Raw genomic sequence first — 23,998 nt, 5'->3', positions numbered from 1 at the left:
TCATAGATGCTTGTTACATTACAAAAACATAGCACACAGTAGTACAACTGTTTACATAAGATGGACATATGTTATGTAAACTGTGCACACTAGTTCCTGCAAAATACTTTCTATTTGTAAAATTTTCAATATTTCAGTTGTTACGGCCCATCTCAACAATATTCACATGAAAAATGCAGATGCATTACCTAGATTGTCTATGGGACCTGATCCAGTATTTGATAGGTGAGAAACTGTATCCTCCCAAATATATTATCATGTCATCCAAACCTCAGAAGAATTCCAGCAACATATCTCATGATGTACCAACAACTATAAGGCAAGATCCACTTCTCCACAAAGCACAACATTTATACACAACAAGATTGACCAGTAATGCTATTGACAGCATGACATCCTTGGCTTTGTCAATATTTTGCAAAACATCACCAATTGCAAGCTAAAAAAGACATTTTCACATTTGAAAATGAAATATTAATGCTTGTCATTGCAACTGCTTTGCAAGACTGCATTTGTGTCCCCAAATATTATCCACATGGCTGGAGTCAACAAAATCTACAGAACATTTGATTTTGCTGGATCTCTTTTGGAAGCCATATAACTCACTGTAATAGATTCACACCCCCATTTCTCATGCATCAAGGTACAGCTTACCGTCAGTCAACACTATGATGAATTCACTAAACATCTCTCCCATTGAAGGAACACCCCATACCCTTCTAACTGAGAATGAATCAAAATTTACAGCAGCTGTCTTTATGTGTTTTTAAAATTTAAATGCGTAAACAGTTGTGCAAGGTCACTTGTAAAGAGGCTTGAAATAATTTTCAAGCAACACTCATGGCCATTGCCTGGATGAGCCGCTTCACTGCTGGCCTCACCGTACACTCCTCATTCTGCTGTTTCTGCCAACAGACTAAGGGGATAACACCACACTGTCCTAAGTTGACATTCAAGTGAGGACATACAAATTTAGGGCCACACTAGAATAGATCAGAAGAGTTGTCATGGCTAGTCACAGCTATCACCTAGTGATGGTTGCAACATCCCAGGGCAAACTGGGACAACACCAGAATCAGTTGTGTTCCTATCATCTGGGCCAGATGCCACCAGCTCTCCCACTCAGCCAGTATACTTCAGCCTCCCTTCAGGCGATGGTCTACATAAGACTGTCAACCAGCAGCTGACAACAAACTAACTACTCCACACAGTGGCACCAGGTCTAAAACATCAAATTTGAGGTACCCTTCCTCACATCAATTGGAACATTATCAGCTCCAACACAAAGGGTATTAGTAGCTCATCCAGAGGCTGATAGAGAAAATATATCATCAATCTGTGTAATTGTACACTGTCTGTCGGGGACACTGTTGCAGTGTACAACATGAGCCAGCCAAGCAAGCTGATAAAAGGCCAGACGCCACTTCAGTGTTTACAGATACCAGTGTCCTACAGTGATGTCAGGGCGTTTTTTATAACAAACTGTTCAACATCTTGGACAATATCTGTTTTGCTATTAGGAATGCATCCACTGTCACTGGACTCGTGCTTCAATTTGTTTTGTGATAGGTTTTTTTTCTCATCCTTGACATTTCTCCTGCCTACTTCCTTACAGACCTTTCTACATTGGCAACTTCATGCCACTTTCTATTTTTCAACTACCTGCTGCTCAGTTGTTAACTGAAAACAGGAATATTTCACTTAAATAAAATTAACTATTGCTAATGAATAACTCTGAATAGCATTTAACTATTGTTTTCAATTTTGTATAGCATTCACTTTTTTCATGCTTAAATGGAATATGACGTATTTCAAATAAAAGTTAAATTAATCTATATCTCAATAAAAGAGGTAATATGATGGAGATACTACACAGCATTTAATAAAAATTAAATATTTTGTTACCTCATAGAGTGTCTTGATGTTCCTAATGATAATATCCAAGTTTCTAATTCTCTGCACAGCACTGCCCACACTAGGCACAACACCATGATGTACAGGTTCAGGGTCACTGCAAAAATGCAAAAATAAAAATTAATTACCAAAAATCACAGTTTTTCATACATTGAAGAAAATTATCAAAACCAAAATACAAAATTGTTAAGGCTTTGGTGGCCACTTGTTGACAAACTGCCTATTGGCTTCTGTCTCGGGTTCTTCGGCCGACGTTCATCTAATGATTTTTCTGACGTTTCGCCAACACGAGTGGCTGGCATTGTCAAAGCTTCACCCTCCATTGCCAGTGGTGAACTGAAGCCGAGCTCGCGGGCGCAGACTATATGTACCAAGCGCGCCAACGTCCAAAGGCTTCTCCGCGGTCATTTCCGATGCGGTTCTCCTCTTGGTACCTGCGACGGTCGTTCGCTAAGAGCTCAGATGGAAACCCAGTTCTAAGCAAAGAAGGGAAGGCGGAAAGGTGGAAGGAGTATATAGAAGGTTTATACAAGGGCGATGTACTGGAAATGGAAGAGGATGCAGATGAAGAAGAAATGGGAGATACAATACTGCGGGAAGAGTTTGACAGAGCACTGAAAGACCTGAGTCGAAACAAGGCCCCCGGAGTAGACAACATTCCATTAGAATAACTGACGGCCTTGGGAGAGCCAGTCATGACAAAACTCTACCATCTGGTGAGCAAGATTTATGAGACAGTCGAAATACCCTCAGACTTCAAGAAGAATATAATAATTCCAATCCCAAAGAAAGCAGGTGTTGACAGATGTGAAAATTACCGAAATATCAGTTTTATAAGTCACAGCTGCAAAATACTAACACGAATTCTTTACAGACGAATGGAAAAACTGGTAGAAGCGGACCTTGCGGAAGATCAGTTTGGATTCCGCAGAAATGTTGGAACATGTGAGGCAATACTAACCTTACGACTTATCTTAGAAGAAAGATTAAGAAAAGGCAAACCTACATTTCTAGCATTTGTAGACTTAGAGAAAGCTTTTGACAATGTTGACTGGAATACTCTCTTTCAAATCCTAAAGGTGGCGGGGGTAAAATACAGCGAGCGTAAGGCTATTTACAATTTGTACAGAAACCAGATGGCAGTTATAAGAGTCGAGGGAAATGAAAGGGAAGCAGCGGTTGGCAAGGGAGTGAGACAGGGTTGTAGCCTCTCCTCGATGTTATTCAATCTGTATATTGAGCAAGCAGTAAAGGAAACAAAAGAAAAAATTGGAATAGGTATTAAAATTCACGGAGAAGAAATAAAAACTTTGAGGTTCACCGATGACATTGTAATTCTGTCAGAGACAGCAAAGGACTTGGAAGATCCGTTGAACGGAATGTACAGTGTCTTAAAAGGAGGATATAAGATGAACATCAACAAAAGCAAAACGAGGATAATGGAATGTAGTCAAATTAAATCAGGTGATGCCAAGGGAATTAGATTAGGAAATGAGACACTTAAAGTAGTAAAGGAGTTTTGCTATTTGGAGAGCAAAATAACTGATGATGGTCGAAGTAGGGAGGATATAAAATGTAGACTGGCAATGACAAGGAAAGCGTTTCTGAAGAAGAGAAATTTGTTAACATCGAGTATAGATTTAATGGTCAGGAAGTCGTTTCTGAAAGTATTTGTATGGAGTGTAGCCATGTATGGAAGTGAAACATGGACAATAACTAGTTTGGACAAGAAGAGAATAGAAGCTTTCGAAATGTGGTGCTACAGAAGAATGCTGAAGATTAGATGGGTAAATAACATAACTAATGAGGAGGTATTGAATAGAATTGGGGAGAAGAGGAGTTTGTGGCACAACTTGACAAAAAGAAGGGACCGGTTGGTAGGACATGTTTTGAGGCATCAAGGGATCACAAATTTAGCATTGGAGGGCAGCGTGGAGGGTAAAAATCGTAGAGGGAGACCAAGAGGTGAATACACTAAGCAGATTCAGAAGGATGTAGGTTGCAGCAAGTACTGGGAGATGAAGAAGCTTGCACAGGATAGAGTAGCATGGAGAGCTGCATCAAACCAGTCTCAGGACTGAAGACCACAACAACAACAACAGATAAAACTGAGCCAAAGTATGTAACACATTATGTTTTATAAATACAGTACGAGAAGACAATGACAGAAAATAAAATTACATTTTAACCTCTTGCATGTTTTTAACACTTTCGAGACATAACCTGAACATAACTCAGGTCACTATAAGGTGTTCAAAAGAGTACTGCTTGGGCCAGAATTTTCTCAACATTCAAGCCACCTATCACTCGAAAACTACAATCATTTCATAAAAGAACAATGTAAAGATATCTAGCTACCTGTCCCTTGACAAGTGCTGCCTTCTGCTGTCAATTTCTACCATCATTTCAAAAGAAACATTAGTCAACATAACAGCTGCTATCGTTTATGGCTGAGTCAATATGTGATCACACTGACATAATTTCATGTGTGTTCACATTAGGTTTCACAGTTTGCTGTAATTCTATTATAATAAATCAAGAAATTGCTCAATAACTCACCACATACTTTTTTCCTGGAAGGATAATTATACATTCTATCAACATTATTTTATAATTTGTAATGTATCAAAGAACTAAAGTAAATACGAAAAATAAATCTTGAAGCTTGGTCCTTTTTTTAATATGTGTTATTCTTGGAGATATATCAACTGCATGTATGTCAGTAATGCTTTATTATTGGTATAAATTGTCAGCTTTCTGTCCCTTACATTCTTCTTAGTAGCTAGTCTTCTGATACATCCATTTTCTGTAGCACAAGTAATATCAATATGGAGTATAATTCCCCAACCTGCAATACAGTATATAGTGGTGCCTGTGAGCTCCATAGGAAGTGAATGCCATTCCTCTTACAAAGCTGTTGTCAGCACATAAAAGGTCCCCAAAGAAAGACTACAAGATGGAATGAGCCTCATGAGAGTATCTTTGATGCACTTTTTGGGACTTAAGTTAACAGAGAAATCTTTTAAATCCATGTATGCTGTTCAAGTTACTTGTTTACAACAGAATCCAATGTAGTTGGGCACAATCATATTGTCCACCTCCTTAGCTGGGTGGTCAAGTACATCTGACCACCATGCAGTGGGCCTGCATTTGATTCCGGCAGGATCAGAGATTTTCTCCACTCAGGCACAGAGAGTTGTGTTGTCATCACCATCATTTCATCATCATCAACATGCAAGTCACCCAACGTGGCGTCACCTGAAAAGACTTGCAACTCGGCAGCTGAACTACCACAGGTGGGGTCTCCCGGCCACCAATGCCAAACAATCATTTCATTTCTTTTTTCACTATCATATTGTAGGATGAAATCACCAAGAATGTCTTGTGGGTAGACATATGCAGTTTCAGTTCCACACAGAAAGACACAAAGTGGGTATGCCCCTAAATAAATACCTTCATGCACATAGACACTGCCTCATTCAAAGGAATCCACTTCAGTGCAGTTTGATGGATAGTAAATCAGTTCCAGCTTTATGCCACCAGATGGTGTCAAGTACAGGTGTGCATGAATTTCATTCTAAAATTAATTACAGTGATGCAGTCAAAAAGGTAGCCTGTATAAAGCGGAAAGGTGAATTCTAAAACTGTCTTGCACATTTCATTCTCTGCAGCTTGTAGAAATTGCAAATATCTCATATTAATAATTAACTGTTTGACGTAAGCTGCTCATTGGCAGTAGTGTATTTTATCAGGCTAAGATACCACTAATGATGGACAAATGCTTGAAATGTCTCTTCTACTGTAAGCTCTTTGCTATGACACATGACATACAGAACACAGTAAACAAATGAGGACATACTTTGTTATTGTCTGCGAATACAGCACACAGTAAACATCTGTTACTGTTGTTAGCATACACCACATCCACAGTTCTTGATAAGTGCAGCACATACATTAGTTCTAATAGAACCAGTTTGTATTGTGGTAAGTTTGTGAAGTGCTTTTATACTGTAGTTTTATTTTGGCACTTACCAGTGTAATGGAAGCATATTACTGTGCACGAGGTACTTGAAATCTATGGTGTATGTAAGCCCCATTAATTATGTACGAGCACTACAAGAATGTGTCATCAGTGTCTGGCAGGACATCTGTGACCAACCTGGAGATTTTTAGAGTGTGTGTGATTCTCTAACGCATTGGACAGGAGTATGCCTTACTATGAATAGAAGTCATATTGAGCACCTCCTTTAGCGATTGCTCACAAGCGCAGATCATATTTAATAGCACACATATTACATTAGAAGCTCTGCTGTTTCATAGCAGCAGAATAACATGTTTTAATTTGTTTACTGCATTCTGTAGGTCATTCAACACAGAAAAGATGTAGCAGTAAAAGGGATGTGTTTCACAATAGAGAAGATGAACAAGTGCTTGTGGCTCTTAAGGTATGGATTTTAGCACCCATGTTTATTGGGCATTTCTGTCTTGTTTTGGTCTATACTACCACCTTTCAAAATATCTATTTTTTTTAACACCCTGCATATTGCGAGCAAATCTTCACATAAATTCTCCATAAAGAACATTCACAAAATGAAACAAAATGATTGAAAAATCAAAAAGTATGTAATTTTTGGATAAAATCAATAGTTCAGGTAAGAAAACCAAAAGCACGTGAAATGTTATAAAAAGGGAGACATGTTATGCTTCCTCCAAGGCTTCCTCTGTTGTCCTTAATCTTAAAAATAATGAAGTTAGTGATATGCAATAGATTGCAAAAATCTTGCACACAACACTTCCAGAGTGTCACTGAGGAGATAGGCTGTAAGTCAGAACTACATGAAGCTCCAAAAATGTTTGGTGCAATAATGTTATCTCCTATGAACAAAGCAAAACACAAGAATTCCACTGTCTCGTTAAAAAAAATAAGCATTCATGTGGCACTGACAACATCTCTAGTAAGCTACAGAAACACTGCTGTAGAGAAATGCGTAGAATACTGAGCTGTATCCTTAACTCAGCAAAGTACCTGGGCACATTTCCAAAGATTATTAAATATGCCACTGTAAAACCTATTCTAAAAAAAGGGGGGGGGGGATGCCTCAAATATGAAGTATTACAAACCATTTTTCACTTCTTATGGTATTTTCAAAAATATTTCAAAAACTGATGCATGTGAAGATTGTCAAACACCTCAAACACTTACTCACATTTGTGGGAAATACCTTAAGAATCCCTACACAAAACAGTTCATCAGTGGGTATATTATGTGATTCAACAAGCCTTTGGCTGTGTGGATCATCAACTACTATCACATGTAGCCCAGAAGTATGGCATCAGGGGCCAATCATGAACCCGTTGAAATTATTTCTCACTGGAAGCTGTGGATTTCAAACTGAGAGTAGCTGTTGTTTCAGAGTGGGGTGTTATTCATCATGGAGTCCCAAAATGTTCTGTCCTGGAGCGTTTATAGTTTCTGATTTATGCTTATGACATGCCTGCAGCTGGAAATGGTGGCAAGTGCAAATGCATCATTTATTAAGACAGTCACAGTCACCAACAGCATTTTATGAAACGTTTTAAGTGGTTTACTGTTAACTCCCTTTCTGCTAACCCAAGCAAGAAAAGTTTTATGCAGTTTTGAAAAAGCCATCCGTAATTTTTCCTGAGGGCATGCAGCTTTACTGTATGGTTAAATGATGATGGCGTCCTCTGGGGTAAAATATTCCGGAGGTAAAATAGTCTCCCATTCGGATCTCCAGGTGGGGACTACTCAAGAGGATGTCGTTATCAGAATAAAGAAAACTGGTGTTCTGCGGATCGGAGCAGGGAATGTCAGGTCCCTTAATCGGGCGGGAAGGTTATAAAACTTAAAAAGGGAAATGGATAGGTTAAAGTTAGATATAGTGGGAATTAGTGAAGTTCGGTGGCAGGAGGAACAAGACTTTTGGTCAGGTGAATACAGGGTTATAAATGCAAAATCAAATAGGGGTAATGCAGGAGTAGGTTTAATAATAAATAAAAAAATAGGATTGCGGGTAAGCTACTACAAACAGCATAGTGAACGCATTATTGTGGCCAAGATAGACACGAAACCCACACCTACTACAACAGTACAAGTTTTTATGCCAACTAGCTCTGCAGATGATGAAGAAATTGATGAAATGTATGATGAGATAAGAGAAATTATTCAGGTAGTGAAGGGAGACGAAAATTTAATAGTCATGGAATTCGAGAGTATGAAAAGGGAGAGAAGGAAGCATAGTAGGTGTATATGGATTGGGGCTAAGAAATGAAAGAGGAAGCCGCCTGGTAGAGTTTTGCACAGAGCATAACTTAATCATAGCTAACACTTGGTTCAAGAATCATAAAAGAAGGTTGTACACATGGAAGAATCCTGGAAATACTAGAAGGTATCAGATAGATTATATAATGGTAAGACAGAGATCTAGGAACCAGGTATTAAATTGTAAGACATTTACCAAGGCAGATGTGGACTCTGACCACAATCTATTGGTTATGAACTGTAGATTAAAACTGAAGAAACTGCAAAAAGGTGGGAATTTAAGGAGATGGGATCTGGACAAACTGATTAAACCAGAGGTTGTACAGAGTTTCAGGGAGAACATAAGGGAACAATTGTCACAAATGGGGCAAAAAATACAGTATAATAAGAATGTGTAGCTCTGAGGGATGACGTAGTGAAGGCAGCAGAGGATCAAGTAGGTAAAAAGACGAGGGCTAGTAGAAATCCTTGGGTAACAGAAGAAATATTGAATTTAATTGATGAAAGGGGAACATATAAAAATGCAGCAAATGAAGCAGGCAAAAAGGAATACAAAGGTCTCAAAAATAAGATCGACTGGAAGTGCAAAATGGCTAAGCAGGGAAGGCTAGAGGACAAATGTAAGGATGTAGAGGCTTATCTCACTAGGGGTAAGATGGATACAGCCTACAGGAAAATTAAAGAGACCATTGGAGAAAAGAGAACCACTTGTATGAATATCAAGAGCTCAGATAGAAACCCAGTTCTAAGCAAAGAAGGGAAAGCAGAAAGGTGGAAGGAGTATATAGAGGGTCTATACAAGGGTGACGTACTTGAGGACAATATTCTGGAAATGGAAGAGAATGTAGATGAAGACAAAATGGGAGATACAATACTGCGTGAAGAGTTTGACAGAGCACTGAAAGACTTGAGCCGAAACAAGGCCCCGGGAGTAGAACTACTGACGGCCTTGGGAGAGCCAGTCCTGACAAAACTCTACCATCTGGTGAGCAAGATGTATGAGACAAGCGAAATACTCTCAGACTTCAAGAAGAATATAATAATTCCAATCCCAAAGAAGGCAGGTGTTGACAGATGTGAAAATTACCGAAATATCAGTTTAATAAGTCACAGCTGCAAAATACTAACACGAATTCCTTACAGACGAATGGAAAAACTGGTAGAAGCGGACCTTGCGGAAGATCAGTTTGGATTCCGCAGAAATGTTGGAACATGTGAGGCAATACTAACCTTACGACTTATCTTAGAAGAAAGATTAAGAAAAGGCAAACCTACGTTTCTAGCATTTGTAGACTTAGAGAAAGCTTTTGACAATGTTGACTGGAATACCCTCTTTCAAATTCTAAAGGCGGCAGGGGTAAAATACAGGGAGCGAAAGGCTATTTACAATTTGTACAGAAACCAGATGGCAGTTATAAGAGTCGAGGGACATGAAAGGGAAGCAGCAGTTGGGAAGGGAGTGAGACAGGGCTGTAGCCTCTCCCCTATGTTATTCCATCTGTATATTGAGCAAGCAGTAAAGGAAGCAAAAGAAAAATTCAGAGTAGATATTAAAATCCATGGAAAAGAAATAAAAACTTTGAGGTTCGCACAATGACATTGTAATTCTGCCAGAGACAGCAAAGGACTTGGAAGAGAAGTTGAACGGAATGGACAGTGTCTTGAAAGGAGGATATAAGATGAACATCAACAAAAGCAAAACAAGGATAATGGAATGAAGTCAAATTAAGTTGGGTGATGCTGAGGGAATTAGATTAGGAAATGAGACACTTAAAGTAGTAAAGGAGTTTTGCTATTTGGAGAGCAAAATAACTGATGATGGTTGAAGTAGGGAGGATATAAAATGTAGACTGGCAAAGGCAAGAAAAGTGTTTCTGAAGAAGAGAAATTTGTTAACATCGAGTATAGATTTAATGGTCAGGAAGTCGTTTCTGAAAGTATTTGTATGGAGTGTAGCCATGTATGGAAGTGAAACATGGACGATAAATAGTTTGGACAAGAAGAGAATAGAAGCTTTCAAAATGTGGTGCTACAGAAGAATGCTAAAGATTAGACAGGCACATCACATAACTAATGAGGAGGTACTGAATATAATTGGGGAGAAGAGGAGTTTGTGGCACAACTTGACAAGAAGAAGGGACCGGTTGGTAGGACATGTTTTGAGGCATCAAGGGATCACAAATTTAGCATTGGAGGGCAGCGTGGAGGGTAAAAATCGTAGAGGGAGACCAAGAGATGAATACACTAAGCAGATTCAGAAGGAGGTAGGTTGCAGCAAGTACTGGGAGATGAAGAAGCTTGCACAGGATAGAGTAGCATGGAGAGCTGCATCAAACCAGTCTCAGGACTGAAGACCACAACAACAACAACATCAGGAGCAGGCTGCTGCTGCTGACTGAAATGTCATATGAGTGCAGTGCGTGTTGCTACAATTGGGAGCTGGGGACATATTAGACATGGCCTGCACGTGAATAGGAGAGGGAAAGATAGGTTGGCTGAGCCTCTTGCATATTATATTTCAAGGAAGACACAATACATGAAAGTTAAAGATCAAGTAAACAGAGTAAGACGTGTGTACACTTTAACAGTCAAATCATAACTGAGTCCGAGTCTAGCGGTCACTGGCTGGCTGGCCGCTCAGGTGGCACTGCTGCTGCATGTCTGGCAGACAGCGCCGCATGTAGAGGACGAGCATAACTGTGCAGCGGCACTTTGAAAGATTGGTGAGTCACAACAGAAATAACACAGGAGTTGTTACATATATTAAGACAGAACACAAGTTCAAAAACATTGCGATCAGCACATAGAAGTGTGCACTTGTAAATTAATGCTGAAAAATAGTTCACTTTTAATTAAAACTGTATATAAATCCCCATTGGGAAATTTTGAACTTTTTATGAGGAATTTGGATTCCTTATGGTGCTATCTGTCAGACAGCAGCAAGCAGTTAATACTCTGTGGTGACTTCAACATAGATTTTCTAAAGGATTCTGGTACAGAAAATGATCTGGAAACCTTATTTGGATCCTACAATTTGGTCTCAGTAGTTATCTTTACAATACGGGTGGATAAAGATGAAGTTCAAAGTAAAAAAATAACTGTTTACTCAGTAACAAATGCTCTCTCTGGTCATGATGCATAGTTAGTTATGAAAATAATGTAATGCCTTACAGTATGGATACTTCTCAGTGGAAATCAGTTAGAATAATTAATGTTCCAGGACAAATGTTTTTAAGAATAGTTTACAGGAGACAATCTGGGATGTACTTTATCTACTCCATGATAAATTCATATCATTATTTGCAAACAGCTTTCCACATAAGCTAATCAGAAAGAACACTAAACAACCAGGTAAAAAACCATCGATTACAAGAGACATTAAGGAAACAGGAAATGTATCTTCTGGTAAGAACCTGCAGTAGTTTCACACTACAAAAAATCTCACAATTGCTAAGAAAGGTTATTAAAAAATCAAATAACATGCACATAACGTCAGAAATCAGTACTTCCAACAACAGACTTTAAGCAATATGAAATGTAGTGCAGCAAGAGACAAGACAACCAGCCACAGAACAGCACAACAGCACTACTGAACTGAATGGAAGGGCTACAAATGATGAGTCACACGTAGCAATCGCATTAAACAATCATTTCTTAAACATAGTAAAAAGCTTAGGGACAAACAGTCCAAGAGCGAAATCACAGTATTATGTTGAAAATGTTAAGTCTCATAAAATTCAATCATATGAATATATCACCAACTTCTGCTTCTGAAATTAAGAAAATTATACATTCTCTCAAAAATAAAAGCTCATCCGGTTTTGATGGTGTTTCCAATACAGTATGAAAAATTTGTTCCCATGTGATATGCTCAGTCTTATTTGAAGTATGTACTGCATCACTAACTCAAGGCATCTTTTCAGAGTCGCTGAAATATGCCATTACAAAACACCTCTTTAAGAAACTTGATAAGAGAGATGTCAATAATTACCGACCTGTTTCACTGTTGCCATTGTTCTCCAAAATTTTTGAGATAGTGATGTATTCTACAATAGTATCCCACCTTAGCAATAATAGTATCCCTAGCAAATCACAATTTGGGTTTGAGAAGAGTTGCTCTACTGAGAATGCAGCTTACTTGTTCACCCATCAGATTTTACAAGCATTAAATGATAAAGCAGTACCAGTTTGTATTTTCTGTGACCTCACTAAGGCACTTCACTGTGTGAATCACAGTACTTTCCTAGATAAAGTAACATTTTACGAGATTGATTGTATAGGCAATCAATGGATAATGTCATATCCAACCAAAAGGATGCAAAAAGTTGTACTTAGTAATTCAAGCAATATAGTCCAGGGACATAATTCTGATGGGGAGAAATCACATATGGGGTTCCCCAAGGTTCGATCTTCTGTCCATTACTGTTACTCATATATGTAAACAATCTTCTGTCTAGTATAAAACAAGCACAATAAGTTCTTGTTGCAGATGACACTAGTATTGTTATCAATCCAAGCAAAAGAAATGGTAAACAAAGTTCTTAAAGGTTTCATTGATTGGTTCTCTGCAAATAGTCTCACCGTCAATTTTAAAAAGATCTAACATATTCAGTTTTGCATGTCTAGAAGTACTACACCAATGATAAGTGTAACACATGGTGAGCAAATATTAAATACGGTGGAAACTTCAAAGTTCTTAGGGATCCATATTGAAGAAAATTTAAACTGGAAAAACTACATTTTAGAACTCCTAAAACAATTTAGTTCACCCACATCTGTGCTCAGAATAATTGCAAATCTTGGGGAGAGACCAATCAGTAAGCTGATATATTTTGCATATTTCCATTCAATAATGTAGTAAGGTATAATGTTCTGGGGTAACTCATCTTTAAGAGAGAGAGAGACTTCATTGCACAAAAATGTGCTGTAAGAATAATATGTGGTGATCACCCAAGATCATCTCGTAGATATCTGTTTAAGGAGTTGGGCATTCTGACTACTGCTTCACAGTATATTTATTCCCTCGTGAAGTTTGTGTAAATAATCCACTACAGTTCAAGAGAAACAATAAAGTACATAATTACAATACCAGAAGGAAAAATGACATTCATTACTCCCCATTAAGGTTGTCTTTAGCACAAAAAGGGGTGTACAACGCTGCAACAAAAATTTTTAATCATTTACCCAGTGATATAATAAGTATGAGAGATAGCAAAGTAAAATTTGATAACAAACTGTGAAACTTTCTATTTGACAACTCCATAGAAGAATTTCTATTATTGTAATGTGTAAAAGGTGGTGGACAGAAATAACTAACTCACATCTGTATGTATTTTTCCTCCTTTTAATAATAAAAATAGAAATGTTCAGAATGTAACCATATGTACAAAATAATTTGCAATGTGAATCTATAACGACTCTTTCCACATTATTATGATCTATTGTTGAAAATCCACGGAACATGTTACTAATTAACTAACTAGCCACAAAAAACCATAAGACATTTGGTAAAAGTGGACTTACAGTGTCTGCGGCTACTGTGTTGAAATAATGTTGATATAGTTCATGTGTGAAAGATGGGAAGAGAATGCAACAAACTGTGCATCAGTTGCCAGCAGCCATTAGCCAATCAGAATGATTGTTCACAATTTGCTATGGTTCATACATAAAGTTCACTAGTATTTTGTTCTATTAGGTTAGATTCAACCACAAAATCAGAATTTTCACCAAAATTGGAAATAAGACATACAAGTAGGTTACTGCAATGGTGAATGTATATCTTGGTCTATGCTACAATCAACCTATTATGGCAGTCATACACTGAAGAGCCAAAGAAACTGATATACCTGCCTAATATCATGTAGGGCCCCCGCGAGCATGCAGAAGTGGGACAACACAACATGGCATGACCTTGACTAAAGTCTGAAGTACTGCTCAAGGGAATTGACACCATGGATCCTGCAGGGCTGTTCAAACACCTGTAAGAGTATGAGGAGGTGCAATACTCTTCTGAACAGCACATTACAAGGCATCCCAGATACTCTTCATGTTTGGGGAGTTTGGTGGGTAGTGGAAGTGTTTAAACTCAGAAGAGTGTTCCTGCAGCCACTCTGTAGCAATTCTGGGCATGAGGGATGTTGCATTGTCCTGATGGAATTGCCCAAGTGTGCTGTAATTCATAATGGGCGTGAATGGACGCAAGTGATCAGACAGGATGCTTACGCGTGTGTCACCTGTCAGAGTCGTATCTAACCACATCAGGGGTCCATTATCACTCCAACTGCACATGCCCCACACCATTACAGAACTTCCACCAGCTTGAACAGTCTCCCCGCTGACATGCAGGGTCCTTGAATTCATGAGATTGTCTCCATACCTGTACATGTCCATCCACTAGGTACAATTTGGAACGAGACTTGCCTGACCAGGCAACATGTTTCCAGTCCAATGTCAGTGTTGACAGGCCCAGGCGAGGCATAAAACTTTGTGTTGTGCAGTCATCAAGGGTATACGAGTGGGCCTTCGGCTCCAAAAGCCCATTCGATGATGTTTCATTGAATTGTCTGCACGCTGACATTTACTGAAGGTAAGATTTGATATTTTACCGAATTCCTGATATTCATGGTACACTTGTGAAATGATTGTATGGAAACTCCCCACTCCATCGCTAGCTTGGAGATGCTGTGTCCCATCGTTCATGTGCCGACTATAACACCACGGTCAAACCCACTTAAATCTTGATAAGCTGCCATTGTAGCAGCAGCAACCAATCTAACAACTGCATCAGACACTTGTTGCCTTATATAGGCTCTGCAATGTTTTAATTGACGTGACTGTCTCAAGCGCTACACTACTAATGGAGTATTCAAACATTACAGGATTCTTTTTCCTATTCATCTGCATTAATTTACATTTATCTATATTTAGAGTTAGCTGTCATTGTTTACATCAATCACAAATCCTGTCCATGTCATCTTGTATCCACCAACAGTCACTCAACGACACCTTCCCGTACACCACAGCATCATCAGCAAATAGCCGCACATTGCTATCCACCCTTCCAAAAGCTCAGTTATGTAGATAGAAAACAATAGCGGACCTACCACACCTCCCTGGGGCACTCCAGATGATACCCTCACCTACGACGAACACTCACCATCAAGGACAACATACTGGGCTCAATTACTTAAAAAGTCTTCGAGCCACTCACATACTTGGGAACCAATCCCATATGCTCGTACCTTAGTTAGGAGTCTGCAGTGGGGCACCGAGTCAAACACTTTCCGGAAGTCAAGGAATATGGCATCCATCTGATACCCTTCATCCATGGTTCACAAGATATCATGTGAAAAAAGGGCGAGTTGTGTTTCGCAGGAACGATGCTTTCTAAAGCCGTGCTGATGCATGGACAGTAACTTCTCTGTCTCAAGGAAATTCATTATATTCGAACTGAGAATATGTTCAAGAATCCTGCAACAAACCGATGTTAAGGATATTGGTCTTGGTCTGTAATTTTGAAGATCCGTCCTTTTACCCTTCTTATATACAGGCGTCACCTGCACTTTTTTTCCATTCGCTCGGGACTTTACGTTGGGCAAGAGATTCGCGATAAATGCAAGCTAAGTAAGGAGCCAATGCAGTAGAGTACTCTCTGTAAAACAGAACTGGAATCCCATCAGGACCTGGCGATTTATTTATTTTCAACCCATTCAGCTGCTTCACAACCCCAGGGATGTCTATCACTATGTCCTCCATACAGGAATCTGTACAAGACTCAAACGGTGCTAAGTTTATATGATCCACCTGTGTGAAAGACTTCTCAAATGCTAAATTTAAAATTTCAGCTTTTGTTTTGCTGTCTTCCGTTGCCAGGCCAGACTGATCAGTGAGTGACTGAATGGAAGCCTTCAACCCGCTTACCAATTTTACGTAAGACCAGAATTTCCTTGGGTTTTCAGCAAGATCTTTTGCTAAGGTATGATGGTGGTAGTGGTTGAATACTTCGCGCATCGCTCTTTTTAAAGCAGCACGGATCTCTATTAACTTTTGCCTGTCCTCATTCTCCCGATCTTTCTTGTACCACGAGTGCAACTACCTTTGCTTCCTGAGCATTCTCCGAATTGCGCTGTTAAACCACGGTGGGTATTTTCCGTCCGTAACCCACATTTTCGGCACATACTTGTCCAATGCGTGATTTACAATGTGTTTAAAATTTGCCTATAATTCTACCACGTCCATCATGCCTACACTTGAAACATTACTTACTTCAAACTGTGAAGAAAGCTGCACTTGCATTAAGAGTACACTCTATTTCTGGAGGCCAAACAGTCACAAAGAAAGCTTATTTTGCATTCTATCATGCCATATGGAATTCTCTCTTGTGGTAACTCTTTTCTTATTCAGTAAAGATTGATTAGAATCATCAGTTGAGTTGGTCTAACAGTCTCTTGATGCAAACCACTTAGCCAGCTGGGAATACTTACCACTGCTCACTGCTTCTCAACACATTTTTCTCACAACTGTTTCAATACAAAGAACTCCACTCTCTTCAAAAGAACTCAGCAGTCCACATGCATGACACTAGATTTAAGACCAACATATTCCACTAATCAAAAAATTTGTCTGTAGTGCACTGATGTGCTAAGTATGTTCCAAGTATGACACCATTGAAGTGTGAAGATAATGTGTACTTTTAAGCATCAGTGTAATACTAAAGTAAAACCTATTTAAAAGTCTACTAAAAGTTGAATCCACCTGCTCATTCCTCTAACCACGGCTTCCAAAATATCATGTGCAGAGTGCAAGTTGACATAGCACAACTGGCATTTATGGAACCCATGCTCACTGCTGTGAATAAGATTATTTTATTCCAGGTAAGTCATTATGTTCAAAGTCAACATTTGTTCAAGATGTTTGCAACAAATAGAGGTGAGTGGTACAGGATGGTAGTTTTGTAAGTCAGTTGTTACCTTTGTTGCTCTTCTCCAATCACTGGTAAAATTCTGTGGATTCTATGTAAATTTGATATGAAAAGAAGTAACTCACGTAATTGTATGTAATAAGCCATGGATTTCACTGGAAATTGGGAATTTCAGATTTAGCAAATTCAACTGTTTTTTATTTACATAATTCATTGTAGTGGTTGGTTGGTTAATTTGGGGGTGGGGGGGGGGGGTGCGGGGTTGTGGGGGGGGGGATGACCAAACAGCAAGGTCATCGGTCCCATTGGATCAGGGAAGGATGGGGAGAGAAGTCAGCCATGACCTTTCAAAGGAACGATCCCGGTATTTGTCTGAAGTGATTTAGGGTAATCACGGAAAACATAAATCTGGATGGCCGAATGTGGGTTTGAACCGTAATCCTCCAGAATGTGAGTCCAGTGTGCTAACCATTGTGCCACATTGCTCAGTCATTTTAGTGGTATGGCAACTGTATGCTAACAACTTCTGCTGACTTTTTTGAGGGAATATTTGTGGCAGAATTAACATTTGTCTGTTTCAGTTCTTGTATCAACATCTGTCTGGTCCACAATTTCTGTGCCAGTGTCAAACTGCACATTTGTTCAAAATTGATAGACTTTTTGGAAGAGGTCTTACAATACGGTTTTGTTACAGCACCTACTGAAGGCTTTTTGCATTGTCATGCTGTGTGTTTTACATTTACTTCCACCTATTTGAAGTCTATTTCATTTCACAAAGTTGTCAGTGGATATCACATTGTCTGAATCAAAGAATGATCAGTGCCTGGAATTTATCATCTGGTTTAACTGTGGCCCACCAAAATCAATATCCACCACTGTAACTGATAACAAAACAGATGTACAATTATGAGACAGATATACAGCCACAGTCAGACTCATGTACTGTGCACAGTGATGTTTGTCCAATATTCTACAAAACAAAAAAACTGCAGAAAGTAAGAAGCGTGGAAAAAGTGACAGTTTACACTTTCTTTGCTGAAAGTAGAGACATTGACACAGCTTCATCTGGAGAAGGTAGAGCAATAACAAGAAAGTCCAAGACAGGAGTGCAAAGACAGGCTTGCACAATATGTATTTTTTCTCTTTTTAATCTGCCAATAAGTTTCACTATTCACAAATGTTGTGATCAGGAATTATTAATAATTACTGAAAATATGTGCAATTAGTTATTGTTACTTCACTTTCCTACTTATTAATGACAAGTAATGAACATTATTCAGTTAATAAACAACTCAGAAGACATCAGTGCAGTGGCACACTGAATGATTTACAACCACTAAACTAAATTACGATCTTTACCTCCAACAGCAATGGCCCCTAATTGTAGCCATACAATGAATCAGGGTGTGCGTTATGAATAGAACCACAACAGACATTTATACATTGCGTCTACTGAAGATACCAGTAGGCTGATAAGTTTCATGTAGTGAATGGAAGGATTTTTGTAGTAGCCTACGAGAGGTGAAGAAAAAGGTAACATATTGTTAGCATAAAAATTGAAAACTTTTGTTGTTTGTGTTATAAGACTTTGTTTATTACTCGTCAGCATTTTGTAAAATATACACAGCACCATGTGGATGTAAGTTAATTGAGACATGAAAGATTAGTTTAAATTTTCACCGCCACAGTAAGTGAGTGAGTGACAGTTCTAAAACACACTGGTGAGTGTCTTTTTTTCTGCAAATGTATTTACATTACCAAATTGTGGTTAGATTAAGACACGAGTAATTCTTAAAGTCACTGATAAAGAATGTGTCTGCAGACTATTCTTTCATGAACTGAACCCAGCCATCATTATATCCCTAGGCAATCCCATCACACATTATGGAGAGCGCTGCCAACAATGCACCACAAAGCATATAAGTAAGTTTTATTATTAATTACCCCCAATGACACCCTTTTCACAAACAAATTAACACATTTTTAGCAATTCTGGCTGCTGACAAAAAGGTGAACTGCAAAGAATTTTTTGTGGTTTCCTAATGTACTTTGAAATCATATCAATAAAATTATTTGAACTACTAGCAATTTACATGTCTGAAAACGGGTGTAATACAATAAGATAAAAAATCATAATAAAGAAAGATAATGAAGAAAATAACAACAACAAGCAGGTGTGGCATTAGTGCCATTTCAAGAACTAACAAGACACTGGAGAGTTGGTCAATGAAAGATTTTCCAAAGTTCATACTCTATATACCAAAATGAGACACACTTACATTTGTAGAAGTACTTCATATAGCACAACACCATCAACCAGTTCTTCATAATTGGGAACTCGTCCTTCATTTTCAAGACATGAGTAAAACTGTAAACAAAATAAGTTGATTACCTAACAAAATGGCTAAAAATAGCATTATTCTGAAATGTTGATTTATTATCTATCCAAAAATATGTCTCCCCTTTATCTCTAAACACAAGAAATATGTACATTTTGATACTAATCACCTTATTCAATGAAAAACACAGTACAAGTTCTGTAGTGGACCCTCTTGGATTTTTCATGCCTTATATGGCATGCATCAAAATACTCATTGGAGACTTCTTAATTATCTAAGGTCGGTTTCCTGAATTTATCTTGCTGTTTTAGTTTCGATTATGAGAAGTGCATAAAATATGGCACTAACATTAACATGCTGCACTACAAATAGGTCTGTTAGCAAAACCTTTATTTTGCAACAGCTGCTGTGAGCTGTCGAGCTGCAGTACTTAAGATTACAGTTACCAACATGCCACATGTGACACTGTAACTTATTTATGTGGATTCATTGCCAACGTAATTATAGAATATGTCTGGTTTTGTATGTGCAGAGTAAAAATATTTGATAATCGCAATGTGTGACATCTTGTGTATTCCTGAAAATGACTTAGCCTATGGTCAAAACACACAATTTGAATAAAGAATGTTTACACCCAGTTTACTGTAATGTATTCACCTATTCTGACAATCTCCTGACACATGATCAGGGTAGTGAGTATTATATTCAAATGGTTTATGTTATATTTTCTGACTTTTTCCACATCCACGAGAATCGTCCCATTTTTGGGTCTATGGAACAAAAACTGAATCTAATCTAAGTATCTACAGGATGTGGAGCCTCACAAAGAAAATTAATGGCCTTTATTTCGCGTTCACATTCAATGGCATCCCCAATTCCCTACCAAATCACCACCTTGCAACCTAGCTAGTTTATCGGCATAATCAAATTTTCAAGCACACTATAGCCAAAAATTCTTCAGTCTGAGTCAGGCATCAATGTTATTCAACAGGAATGGATTATTATACCACAAATTACTCAGTTACAAAAAGAAACATGCTGGGTTATAGAGGAATGTTCGACACCAGTTGTTGGATTTGACCAGTGACATAGGAAATGTGTGACAAATGCCATAAACAATATGGGTACTGTAATGTGATGTCATTGGCAATCTTTTGAAACAGAGTAAACTACAGATCAGTCTGTGAGCACGGCCAGGTTTTTTAGTATCACATTTGTTTGATTCCCCACAAAACTAAACAGTAACCCTACAACCTACCCTAGACCTCACGCAAAGCTACAGATCACTCTTTGGCTTCACCAACTCCCAATCAAACTATTACCTTCCAACCTAACCTATACCTCAAGCTACAAAACAGATTAACCTGTCAGCACACTCAGTCTTTCTTTGTGTTAGCTTCAGCAACTAACAACAATACTGTGAATATATTCACGTTAAAGTTACATGACACTAGCCATTAACATCACTTTGCAGTACTGGCCAAAGCTGACTACTCCTGTCAAACATTCCTTTTGACCCCATGTTGTATGCTACAGCATGTCACCCAGTTACCAAAAAGCTTTGGTAACATTTTAACACATGTTCTGTGTTTGATTACAGCAAAAGGAGAACATCTAATTCTGTGGAGTGACACCAAGAGTTACTACCAGGGAAAAAAACAGCTTTTGTAAACTGTTTTTGGCTCATTCCATGTCAACTCAACCAATTTGACAAAATGTTCCAGCTGATAGTCTCAGATTTGGCTGAACTTTAGCGCACCAATGCTACCAAGTGTGGAACACTCATGTACAAAATTTTAAGTTCCCCTGGCAATTAGTTCCAGAATTATGGCTTGTGGAAGAAGGTGGCATGACCTAGAAATTGCAACCCGCATCTGGCAATCTATATTCAGACGCAACTTGAGGTCTTAAAACTTTGGAACTATTCTGCAGAATCCAGTGAAATTTTTACAACCCAGTAATATCCACTTAGATAACACACTCTACGAATCAAAACACCAACAACATATTTCTGAGAGAAATAAAAAATTCCAAAATGTGATTTAAAAAATGTAATATGTTAAAAGGTACATATTGTAGGTGGCCTCTATGCCAAATATAATTCACTCAAAAAGGGTATACTTTTTTGTGGTAAGCTTAATGTGGCCTAAACACACACAGAATTCATCTTGTCCATATCAGTCACACAAACAGAGTTACATGCACACGAAAATACAAAAATTTGAAAAATTACCTGAAAAACATGGATTTCCTAAGTGTGGTAGCACAAAAGGGACAAGTGATATGCAAGCCAAATTTCACACACTCATAAGTAGACCATAATATAATAAGTGGCAAAATTTCAACTTGTTATTGCAAGGCATCTGTTGACAGAGATGTATTTGGTCACGTTTATTTTAACACAATTTAGCAAGTAATAGTGATGATGCAGACAGCTTATTTCAGATGAAGCTGCAGCAATTGTTGGGAACCATTAGGCAACAGAAAGTTAAACAATGGTAGTTTTCAGGGACAGAATGAGTCATTGTTAGGCAGGAACAACAAAGGAAACAAGCAACAATTACAGGTTACTCATGTTTTTAAGATTCTAGGTCAGACTGGTCATTACTGTTGTGGAAAGTCAGTATGGAGGCAGAAGTGTACTAGTGGTGGTATTTGTAGAGCACAAGCATCTGAATGTCATAAAACAACATATGGAACAAAATGTGGCATTCACTTTGTACTGTATGATCTGCATGAATCAGACCAAGATTTGTTGCTATGGAGATCCGGAATACACCCTGTGGGTACAAGTAGTACAGTTCCAGGAAACTTTAGTGTTTGTTATCATCATATGAAAGTGTTTCTGGATAAGTATTCTTTCCTACAAAGAAGTTGTTTTGATCAATTTTGGATTCATAAGAAGACAGTGAAGTGTAGCCTCAGAGAAACTGATATAAAATCAGTATTGAATGTGAATCAGTGTATGGGACTTAACATGAAACCAGGACAAAAGTTATGTTCCAGGTGTGTTACACTGCTAAAAAATGAATAATATTCTGATAATTTACATGACAGTGACAAAGAGTATCAGCCACCTACAACCACAGCGGATGAGCAATTAAATACTCCAGTGACTGATCTTGGTTCGTCTCCCATGAAGACACACAAAGTTGGGAAAAGAGACAGGCCCAGCTATGGTAGAAGAAAACTACAAGAAGCTCAAATGGAATGAAAACACAAAATAGCTGACACACTAATGGTGGAAGATGAAGAACTATCTGCTCCAAAGGAACAGAAGTCATGCCAGAAATGCTCTGATTTGGACAAAATTGTGCACGATTTGAAAGAAAAATGTGCCATATCCACATGCCAGAAAAAAGTAGTTATTCTTACCCTTGCACCTTCCAGCTGGTCTACTGACAACACTGCAAAGGAATTCAATGTTTCTACATATACGGTAAAGCAAGCTAGGAAAATAAAAGCAACACAAGGAGTGCTTCCACAACTTCAGCAGGCTCAGGGTAAGCAATTGAGTTCAAAAATAAAGGTGCTAGTGTCGGAGTTTTATGAAAATAGTGACTACGGCCGAATAATGCCTGAAAAAAAAAAAAAAAAAAAAAAAAAGACTATGTAATGGTGAAAATGGGAAATGTACGTGTACAGATGTGAAAAAGATTGTTGCTGTGCAACATGTCAGAACTATATGTAGAATTCAAAGAAAAGTATCCCAATACCAAAGTAGGTTTATCATCTTTTTTCAATCTTCGGGCAAAATGGGTTGTGCCAGTAAGTGCAAGGGGCACACACAATGTTTGTGTATGTGAGACCATCAAAATGCTAAGCTGATGTTTGTTGCTATAACAGCGTGAAAAGTGTCCTGGTAAGGCAAATCTTGCAGAACACAAGAATAACAAACTGTATGGTGCACTCCTTACGGATGACAGACCTGTTTCTTATAAACAATGGACACACATGGATTGCATAAGTCTTGAAACAAAGCAAAGTACAGTGGATGTTTTTTTGAAATGTGTTGTCAAAAAACGGACAAACTGACCACACACAGCTTCACAGCAATAGCACAATCGGCTTATCTCCAGTTTTTAAGGATAATTTGCAACAAGATGAAATTATAGCACTACTAGACTTTTTTTCAAAATTATGCATTCATAGTTCAAGATGCCCCCCCCCCCCCATGAACCATGGACCTTGTCGTTGGTGGGGAGGCTTGCGTGCCTCAGCGATACAGATAGCCGTACCGTAGGTACAACCACAACGGAGGAGTATCTGTTGAGAGGCCAGACAAACGTGTGGTTCCTGAAGAAGGGCAGCAGCCTTTGCAGTAGTTGCAAGGGCAACAGTCTGGATGATTGACTGATCTGGCCTTGTAACAATAACCAAAACGGCCTTGCTGTGCTGGTACTGCGAACGGCTGAAAGCAAGGGGAAACTACGGCCGTAATTTTTCCCGAGGGCATACAGCTCTACTGTATGATTAAATGATGATGGCGTCCTCTTGGGTAAAATATTCCAGAGGTAAAATAGTCCCCCATTCGGATCTCCG

The 23,998-nt window shown here is 38.5% G+C and overlaps 1 protein-coding gene across 3 annotated transcripts in view; it reads right to left on the bottom strand.

Annotated features, from left to right (window-relative positions):
- Positions 1-23,998, bottom strand: part of LOC126298586 (protein Daple) — a 190,164-nt gene that overhangs the window by 160,155 nt on the left and 6,011 nt on the right. For all 3 annotated transcript variants that reach the window (XM_049989958.1, XM_049989957.1, XM_049989959.1), the window contains exons 2-3: positions 19,397-19,485; positions 1,906-2,011 (exon numbers count right to left, since the gene is read on the bottom strand). In XM_049989958.1, coding sequence (XP_049845915.1) covers positions 1,906-2,011; positions 19,397-19,485 — 195 coding nt within the window. The remainder of the gene's footprint in view (positions 1-1,905; positions 2,012-19,396; positions 19,486-23,998) is intronic.

This window comes from Schistocerca gregaria, chromosome X (assembly GCF_023897955.1).
Source record: "Schistocerca gregaria isolate iqSchGreg1 chromosome X, iqSchGreg1.2, whole genome shotgun sequence".
NCBI lineage: Eukaryota > Metazoa > Arthropoda > Insecta > Orthoptera > Acrididae > Schistocerca > Schistocerca gregaria.
Note: the sequence above shows the minus strand (reverse complement) of the source record. Positions and strands in the feature narration are given on the sequence as shown.